This window comes from Gouania willdenowi, chromosome 12 (genome assembly GCF_900634775.1).
Source record: "Gouania willdenowi chromosome 12, fGouWil2.1, whole genome shotgun sequence".
Taxonomy (NCBI): Eukaryota; Metazoa; Chordata; class Actinopteri; order Blenniiformes; family Gobiesocidae; genus Gouania; species Gouania willdenowi.
In genome coordinates, this window is record NC_041055.1 from 27,588,781 (window position 1) to 27,599,355 (window position 10,575).

At 35.7% G+C, this 10,575-nt stretch overlaps 1 protein-coding gene across 1 annotated transcript in view; it reads right to left on the minus strand.

Annotated features, from left to right (window-relative positions):
• Positions 1–189: 189 nt before the first annotated feature.
• Positions 190–10,575, minus strand: part of LOC114472943 (proprotein convertase subtilisin/kexin type 5-like) — a 49,394-nt gene continuing 39,008 nt past the window's right edge. The window contains exons 28-33 of the mRNA XM_028462264.1: positions 6,667–6,903; positions 6,099–6,288; positions 4,040–4,257; positions 2,245–2,345; positions 1,745–1,934; positions 190–800 (exon numbers count right to left, since the gene is read on the minus strand). Of these exons, the coding sequence (XP_028318065.1) occupies positions 340–800; positions 1,745–1,934; positions 2,245–2,345; positions 4,040–4,257; positions 6,099–6,288; positions 6,667–6,903 (1,397 nt within the window). The 3' untranslated portion in view covers positions 190–339. The remainder of the gene's footprint in view (positions 801–1,744; positions 1,935–2,244; positions 2,346–4,039; positions 4,258–6,098; positions 6,289–6,666; positions 6,904–10,575) is intronic.

Sequence of the window (10,575 nt, forward strand, 5' to 3'; positions counted from 1 at the left end):
TAATGAAACACTACAGCAATGAAGTAGAATAGGAGATCATTTCATGTCCAAACTAGTAGTAGAGCACTTATGATTGAATATTTCTATACAAACAAAATGAAGGAAATCAACCCTAATTACCAGGAAAAGTCCTTCAGGATATAAAGGACATCGTTGGAAACACATTTCATTTAGTGAATGAATCACGGCTCATTTTAAATATAGCTTCTCATGGCTCGTTTGTTTGCGCTCATTCATTGATGGATGAATCGTCCATCCCCGCAGGGCAGGAGGAGATCAACAGAAGAGAAGAAAAAAACTGACAGGAATCCAGAAGCCATGAATACATCTTTCTGTTCTTCAACGGAACACGTAGCTCTCATCATCGTACTCCAGCTCGTCCTCATTATCGTCTCCCAGCTGTCCATAGCGGAACTTCCTGTACACCGTGCCGTCCTTGCCCATGTAAACAATGTCTTCGTCTTCATCGTCGTCCTCGTCCTCCTTTTTCCCTGGGTGACGCTCGTTGAAGTCGACCAGCTGAGTCTCCTGGCGGTGACCCCTGGAGGAGGTGGGGTGGGACGCAGAGGAAGCAGAGCTGTAGCCATTTCTTCCACCTCCAGAGCCCAGCTTCTCATAACCGCGAGGTGGGAGGTCCGAGGGCCGGCTTTTTGATCGCGAGTGTCTGACGAGGAAGACGACGGCCACCAGTGCCATCACCAGCAGTACGCAGGCGATGATGAAGATGGTCAGGTTTCCTCTGGCCGCCGCCTCCTCCTCCTCGTTCCTGAAGGCCAGGTTGGTGCTGAGGATGCATTCTCCTACAGCGAAGATCAGACTTTACGCAACAGTAGAAAATAGTCCAGAACTAAGACTTCGATGTTCAGTTTCTGGACTTCCATCAAAGGTGTAAAGAGTACTGATACTGTATATCCAACCCAACTAGAAGTACTGTTACTTGATTAAATACAGTAAACATCTAATGTATAAACTGAAAAAGGAAGAAACCAAATCTTGCAAAATAAGAACTTAATATATTTTCTACAAAGGCATCTGTATAAAATAAGATTATTTTTTTAAATAAAATAACACCAATGACTTCAATTTAAGGTATAAAAAAAATTTCCCAGGCTTTTACCTACATTTATGAATTATAAAACTGAGAAAATTGAGTTTTGGTGATGTTTAATCTGATTGGTCGGCTATGATGTGATGCATTTGATTGTCAGGTCATTACATTTTTTGTATTTTCACAACGTCCATTGATAATTTTAAAACAAAAAACAATAATTTACTCAGTAAAGGTTGGGTGTAGAAATGTAACAAATTACTTCTTTTAAAATGTATTTATGTACAAGAAAAAATAGTGATTTAGAAATATACTCAAAGTGCTCATAAAAGCAGCTCAATTACAGCAACATGAGTGTTTGTCATCTGTTACTTTCACCTCTGGTTAGTAGTTATTGATTATGCGTTTCATACAAGCATCTCAATTACAGTAACTCAGGTACAGTAATGTACTCAAATTTACTTTGAATACTATTTAATTGAGCTACTTTTGACTCGTACTTGAGTATCAAGTTACAGTACTTCTACTTGTGTAGGAAATATCAGTACACTTTACACCTCTGGCTATACAGTAGAAGATTACTGAAAGCACTGATATACTTATTTCCTATAATCTCTGTCCAGTAGGAGGCCACACTTTGGTAATATCTGCCACATACTGTATATTGTGCTGTACTTCACTCTCCTACAGAAATACCTCGTGTCTTGGTGCAGTTACAACAGTCCTGGTTCACGGACGCGTCGTCGTCCTCGAGGCGACAGCAAGGCAAACATCGCCCTTCAGCCTCCAAGATGGCCCCCGCTGGACACATGGTACAGTTGGACGGACCCGGGCCTCGACATTCCACACAAGACTCGTCGCAGTCCTCGCAGGAGTGACCTGATCCCTGACAGGGAAAAGGAAACGACGCAGAGCTTCAGCTTTGCAGCGTAACAGCAGATTAGAAAAGCAATCCAAGCAAGAAATGGACAGAAATGGCTCAGAGCCTTAGAAACTAACAAGCATCTACCTACACGGCAGCTTCAATCAGCTGCCTCTTAGCCAGAGCCACAGGACTTGTTGGGAAATTACTTCCCAGCGAAGGCAAAATTTCATTTTATGGTACTCGAGGCCATAACATTAGTAATTGCTTTGGTAAAGGTGAAGACTTATTTTTATTTTTCTGTCTGCAGCTAAAGCGATGATGCTGCTACTACCTTTGGAACAGGATGCTGTCCAACGTCACACATGGACTCACACCTGCCGTCTGAGAGCAGGAAGCCTGGATAACACGAGTCACAGAAGGTAGAAGCTGATCCTGCAGAGAACACACGAGACACAGACTGGTTTTAGGTTCATCCAGCTGTGGAAAACTGTTTAATACTTATAATAGAAAAAAAACCAAACTTATTTTAGTTTATATTGACCAATATCAAATCAATGGACCATACAGTATTATCTACCACACTAGAAGTTGTTACTTTATTTATTTTTTACAGTAGCACCCCTAAGAATAAGGTATATATGGTAAATACAATTCTATAATTTTCTAAAGTTTATTAAAAACTACAGTATATACATTTTAACATTTCTGCCTTTAAGGAAAATTTTCAATAGACAAACTAATAACCAATGTATGTTTCTGTTTACTGATAAATAATGTTTAGTTACAAAACCACTTGGATTTTAGACGCTCTGAAGGCAGGGTTTTTCAACCTTGGGGTCGTGACCCCATGTGGGTTCACCTGAAATTTCTAGTAATAATAAAATAAAATTAATTATTGATTACCATCATTTCCAGACTATAAGGCGCTACTTTTTAAACAATGACGCGGCTAATTTGTGGATTTTTTATGGTTTTACAAGCTTCATGCTGCCAAAAAATTTCATTTCATAAAAAAAATCACAGAGTAATGAAATTGCCGTTAAGGTAGACTAATGAAAATATTAATATTAAATTGTCATGGCCAAGACATGGAAAAACACATACGATACAGCTTTCAAATTGTCTATAGTTTGACTCGACGATAGACCAAATAACCAATTGTTTTATGTTTCTGTTTATTGATAAATAATGTTTAGTTACTTTCTAACACAAATCACTTGGATTTGAGATGCTTTTAAGGGTTTAAAGTGTAATTAGTGCATGAGTAACGTTCTTTTATTCAGCATCTCAAAAACTCTATTGCTTATTCGAGTGTTTCCCAACCTTTTTTGGATCGTGACCCTATTTTGATCTAGAAAATGTCTGACGACCCCAAAGACACATTTCTTCTAAATTAGTTTTTGCTCATGTTTGTTTTACTGTTACAGATACAGAACAGCTGGGATTGGAATCATTTTTCATTCTATTTGAAATTTACGGAAGTGGATTAGGACCAATTTTGATGGAGAAAATAATTTTGGGCAAATTGAGAATAAAGTCTAAATGTCAAGATTAAAGTCAAAATTTTGAAAAATAAATTCAAAATACAGAATTGTGATAAAAGTCGAAGGTTTGCAAATAAAGTCAAATCTACGGACGCTGATGAGGGTCAATTCACCATATGACAACCGTCTCCATGGCCACCTCTTCCAAATTTGACTGTTTTTTCCTTCTGTAAAGATTACGTTTTTGCCAATATTTCTTCAAAGTCCATAAAGAGATTACAACGCTGTTTATGAGCTAAAAAATAAAGAATTCCTTTGTTATTAAAAACAACTCCAAAGTATAATTTAAGAAATTCATGATCACAATCTACAGTTTGTTGACATATGGTGAATTGACCCTTGTCAGCTTCTGTAAATTTGACTTTATTAGCAAATCTTTAACTTTTATCACAATATTGTATTTTGAGTTCATTTTCAAAAATTTCAACTTTAATCTTGACATTTCGACTCTTCCGCACAAATTGATTTATATTTGAGAAAGTTAAAGTATAAAATACAGTTAAGATTTTGTGTTGTTTTAAATTTAAAGCATATATTTACTACATATTTCAGGTGACCCCACTATACATTTAAAGCCAGTACCTGAGCAGGACCTGCAGCTGGGGTGGCAGCGCTCACACGTCCTGTGCACGGTATCGTGATAGTGTGAGTGTGGACACGAGGGCAGACAACGGCCTTCCTTCCTCAGGTACACCAAGCCTGGCACACAGCTAAGACACGCCTCCTCTCCACCGCTGATGCACTCCCCACAACTAGGGTCGCATCTCTCGCACATCCGTGACGCTGCGTTTCCATAGTGACTGACAGAGGGTCAAAAAAGATAATGGCTTAGATTCAATCATATGAAATGAGATTAAAAAGTCCCTGGTCCTCAGAGGAAGAAGACGTTCTCACCCACATACATCTGTACACCAGATGTTAATAAAAACCACACAGTTTGAGTCTACCTGCTAAAGGTCAACAGATGCAAACTTAGAAAGTTAGAAAACAATACAAAGAAGTTAAAAAGACTTTTTTGACCATATTTAGCGATGCTAAGTGGTTAGCATAGCATCACAGCCTGTCTGACAGCTGGGTTAATACGTTTAGGAGTCTCACATGTTTAATTTTCCATCTCAAATTCCTCCTACAATCTGTTTGTAATTCAACTGTCATTTAACAAAGTTCAGATACTCATTATCATGAAAAATAATATCCTCAGGCAATCTAATGAGGCCATCCATAAGGGGGAATAAAGGGGCGAGCTTTTAGGGGCCCATCCATAAAGTCAGAAAAATGATAGTCCTTTGTTATATGAACCTGTAATAACCACATTTATTTATTTATTCTAATAATATCCACTGTTATCCAGGAAGTTTATTATTATTTGAGCCAGTACAGTATATAGTCATCTTAAAGATTTAAATCCTGGTTTTAATCAAAAATAAAATGGGTTAAAAATTACCGAAAAGGTGGTGAAATGGGATTTTAAAAACTAAAAAATTGGTTAAAGTTTGTAAATTAGAGTGGCCAAAAACAGAAAGAAAAAGTGGTTTAAAAAAAGAGTTCAAAGTGTCAATATTGGCTAAAAAGTGGCAGGAAGGGGGGGAAGGGGGGGGTTAGGGTCATAATTTTAAAAAGGAGCAACAATTAGTTTAAATTGGCAAATAATGAGCATGACCAACTGTGAATGTGGTTAATTAAAATAAGCATGAAATATGGTGAAAAGAGGTTAAAAGTGACAATAATGGGTCAACATAATACATTAAGTGGAAACAATGTGCAGAAAAGCCATTGAAATTTGATGGAGAAGTGGTAGAAATGGGAGTATTGTAGCAAAATGCACTAAAAAGAGAAAAAAATATGACAAGAAAAAGTGATGAAAGTAGCAATATATAATAATATAGCAAGTTTGGTGCAGTTGCAGAAAAAAGGTCAAAATCAGCAAAAATAGTTTCTTCAAGGCATCTGGTGACCCCAGTGTCTCACGACCCCAAATGGGGTCCTGACTTCTAGGTTGGGAACCCCTGCTTTAGTGTAGCTTGTGCTAAAATTTTATACCACCTACAATATTCATGTCTAACATAGCAGCAACAGTTTGCTCTTTAAACAAACACACAAGCCTCAATGCAATGCTTTAATAACAACCTGTAGTTTCACAGTGTTTATTACTAATAATTTGGGACTTTCCAATTATTTGCGGTTGTGTTCAGTTGAGCCTGTGCGTGGCGCCCTCTGTAGGCCGGGGTTGGCTTTATTCCCATAGAGCACTCATGGAGAAAATTGGGATAAAAGTTGGGGGTCACTGCACAGGAAACTCTGCCAATAACCCCATTCAGTTACTGCTGAGTATGAATAGTTTATATAGAAAAAATGAAATGATATGTAGCCTTGCTGTACAGTGAGTGTTTTCATATGATAATTTAACTGCACATCAATTTAACGGCACATTAATTTCTCTCTTTCCATCTCTACAAACCCTCAACATAAAAGTCCCAGTTAGCATTTCACTGGCCACACAAAGCAATATTTAAATCCCTGTGCAGAATGAGCTTTTGTCTCACTAAAGCTCATTTGTGCACATGATCCAGTAGATTGTGACCACATTTAAACCAATGGATGAGAAGAGCAGTTGCACGATGACACCTGCAGGTTAAACCACCTGTGTTTGCAGGTCTCCACACACTCTTTGCCCTCTCGAAACAGGTGGGCTCTGCAGGTGAGACATTCGTGGCTGTGCCTCCCAATGCACGACTGGCAGGAATCGTGGCAGGGCTCACATTTCTGCACCGTCGCCATCTCGTCCTTCTCCTCATAGTAGCCTGCTGGGCATGCATCCACGCAGGTGCCATCTGTGGAAACAAAGCACACATGATCTCTGTGAACCCCCCAAACATTGGAGGTAAGACTATAGGAAGGCATAAAAAGGGCAAAAAATGATGGACCCCAAAAAATTGTGGTAAGGCATAAAAAAATTAACATTTTTAAAATGTCAAACAATGGAGGTAAGGCTATATGAATGCAAAAAAGGGCAAAAAATAGAGAGAAGGTTTGGTAAGGTATAAAAAAGGGCAAATTTTTTTAAATGCCTGAAAACGAAGGTAAGGCATAAAAAGGGCTAAAAATATTTTTTCCAAAATGGAGTTAAGACTATAGTAAGGCTTATCTTATCTTAAAAAACGGGCGATCTGTAGAAACAAAGCACACATGATCCTAAAGCTGTGACTCACTGAGCAGGAAATGTCTCTGGTTGCAGCTCAGACAATGGTTTTTTCCTGGGCCTGAACACCTGTGGCAGTATTTGTGACACGCGTGGCATTCTCCGTCCTGGTCCTCGTACTGGTGAGGTGAGCACGCACTGGATGGTGGCAAACAGTGGTTGTGGCTGTCCAGTCTCAGCTCCTCTCTGCAGCTGGTGCAGGAGCCAACATGGGGCCCGAAGCATGTGAGACACGATGCATGACAGTCTGAAAACAGACAGAATACAAACTGTGAATCTTTAACCCTCCTTTTATCCTTGGGGTCAATTCGACTCCATTTAATGTTTGTCATTCAAAAAGATTTTGGTTTATTTTATTTCTTAGCTTTATATTTCATGACTTTTTCAGATTTTATGGGTACAGTTGATTAAGAAAAAAAAAAAAAAAACCATCTCCGGGGTCAATTTGACCCCAAGCTGTTTTAACTGAGTAAGACTATGTGTGTGTGTGTGTGTGATCCATGTGTGACTTTACATCTACACACCTGCCCTAAAATCTAGTTCAAATATGATGAGCGCACTTAAACTGTGGGGGAAATGCAGTAAGACATGAAAACTGTGAAAGACTAAATGATTTATTATTTGATATGATTATTATGGATTTACATTTAAAAGGTAACATCTAAAAAGATCTACATCGCCTGGAGGAAAGTTCATGGAATACCTGTGGAGAAGACGAGCATGCGCTGTGAAATTGCTGAGTTGGAGAAAGAGAGAAAGGTAAGCCGGCAACAGGATGGGGTCTACTCAGCCAATGAGAAGTCACGAAATGACAAAGGAGGCGGACTATTAAAATGTAAGGATTTTATTAGACGGGTTCTCTCATATTTTGGAGGAGGGCCTCAGTGATTTTTGTTGTAGTTGTTGTTTACTCTGTAATAAAATACTGTTAAGGGGAAAAATACATTATTTCTGTGCTGACATTAAACAGAGGGTGGATAAAAAACCTGTGTTTCTGAGGGTTGTCTTTGTCTTTTCATTTTAGGAAGAGGTTTGAACTTTAAATGAAAGAAAATCTGAACTAATTTTATCCACGTCATGAGGGGGAAAAAAAAAAAAAAACATTTGAAAACATTTCAAATACCTCGAAACTGCGGTAAGGCTATAGTAACGCATAAAATTAAAAAAGAAATTGAGTTAGGACCATCATTAGACCCTAAAAACTACTGCTAACATCATGCATATACTTAAACAGGGCTAAGAAAGCAGTAAGGCACAAAAAAAACAAAAAACTAAAATCACCGAAAATAAAAAGTAAGGCTATAACAAGGCACATTTTTTCAAAAAATTCTAAAAAAAAAAAATTGAGTTAGGACCATCATTAGACCCTAAAAACTACTGCTAACATCATGCATATACTTAAACAGGGCTAAGAAAGCAGTAAGGCACAAAAAACTGAAATCAACCAAAATAAAAAGTAAGGCATATTTTTTCAAAAAATTCTAACAAAAAAAAATTGAGTTAGGACCATCATTAGACCCTAAAACCTACTGCAAATATAATGCACATACTTAAACAGGGCTAAAAAAGCAGTAAGGCATAAAAAAAGACAAAAAACTAAAATCACCCAAAATAAAAAGTAAGGCTATAACAAGGCATTTTTTTTTTGAAAATTTCAAAAAAAAAAAAAATTGAGTTAGGACCATCATTAGACCCTAAATCTACTGCACATATAATGCACATACTTAAACAGGGCTAAGAAAGCTTTAAGGCACAAAAAATGACAAAAAACTAAAATCACCCAAAATAAAAAGTAAGGCTATAACAAGGCATTTTTTTTGAAAATTTCAAAAAAAAAAAAAATTGAGTTAGGACCATCATTAGACCCTAAAAACTACTGCAAATATAATGCACATACTTAAACAGGGCTAAGAAAGCAGTAAGGCAAAAAAAATGACAAAAAACTAAAATCACCCAAAATAAAAAGTAAGGCTATAACAAGGCATTTTTTTGAAATTTCAAAAAAAAAAAAAAATTGAGTTAGGACCATCATTAGACCCTAAAAACTACTTCAAATATAATGCACATACTTAAACAGGGCTAAGAAAGGCAGTAAGGCACAAAAAAATGACAAAAAACTAAAATCACCCAAAAAAAAAGTAAGGCTATAACAAGGCATTTTTTTTGAAAATTTCAAAAAAAAAAAAAATTGAGTTAGGACCATCATTAGACCCTAAAAACTACTGCACATATAATGCACATACTTAAACAGGGCTAAGAAAGCTTTAAGGCACAAAAAATGACAAAAAACTAAAATCACCCAAAATAAAAAGTAAGGCTATAACAAGGCATTTTTTTTGAAAATTTCAAAAAAAAAAAAATTGAGTTAGGACCATCATTAGACCCTAAAAACTACTTCAAATATAATGCACATACTTAAACAGGGCTAAGAAAGCAGTAAGGCACAAAAAATGACAAAAAACTAAAATCACCCAAAATAAAAAGTAAGGCTATAACAAGGCATTTTTTTGAAAATTTCAAAAAAAAAAAAAAAAATTGAGTTAGGACCATCATTAGACCCTAAAAACTACTGCAAATATAATGCACATACTTAAACAGGGCTAAGAAAGCAGTAAGGCACAAAAATGACAAAAAACTAAAATCACCCAAAATCAAAAGTAAGGCTATAACAAGGCATATTTTTTCAAAAATTTCAAAAAAAAAAAAATTGAGTTAGGACCATCATTAGACCCTAAAAACTACTGCAAACATCATGCACATACTTAAACAGGGCTAAGAAAGTAGTAAGGCAAAAAAAAGACAAAAAACTAAAATCACCGAATATAAAAAGTAAGGCTATAACAAGGCATATTTTTTCAAAAAATTCTAAAAAAAAAAAAATTGAGTTAGGACCATCATTAGACCCTAAAAACTACTGCAAATATAATGCACATACTTAAACAGGGCTAAGAAAGCAGTAAGGCACAAAAAAATGACAAAAAACTAAAATCACCGAAAAAAAAAAAGTAAGGCTATAACAAGGCATATTTTTTCAAAAAATTCTAAAAAAAAAAAATTGAGTTAGGACCATCATTAGACCCTAAAAACTACTGCAAATATAATGCACATACTTAAACAGGGCTAAGAAAGCAGTAAGGCACAAAAAATGACAAAAAACTAAAATCAACCAAAATAAAAAGTAAGGCTATAACAAGGCATATTTTTTCAAAAAATTCAAAAAAATAAAAATTGAGTTAGGACCATCATTAGACCCTAAAAACTACTGCAAATATAATGCACATACTTAAACAGGGTTAAGAAAGCAGTATGGCACAAAAAAAAACAAAAAACAAAAATCACCGAAAAAAAAAAGTAAGGCTATAACAAGGCATATTTTTTCAAAAAATTCTAAAAAAAAAAAATTGAGTTAGGACCATCATTAGACCCTAAAAACTACTGCAAACATCATACACATACTTAAACAGGGTTAAGAAAGCAGTAAGGCACAAAAAAAAACAAAAAACAAAAATCACCGAAAATAAAAAGTAAGGCTATAACAAGGCATATTTTTTCAAAAAATTCTAAAAAAAAAAAAATTGAGTTAGGACCATCATTAGACCCTAAAAACTACTGCAAATATAATGCACATACTTAAGCAGGGCAAAGAAAGCAGTAAGGCACAAAAATTGACAAAAAACAAAAATCACCGAAAATAAAAAGTAAGGCTATAACAAGGCATATTTTTTCAAAAAATTCTAAAAAAAAAAAAATTGAGTTAGGACCATCTTTAGACCCTAAAAACTACTGCAAATATAATGCACATACTTAAACAGGGCTTAGAAAGCAGTAAGGCACAAAAATTGACAAAAAACAAAAATCACCGAAAATAAAATGTAAGGCTATAACAAGGCATATTTTTTCAAAAAATTCTAAAAAAAAA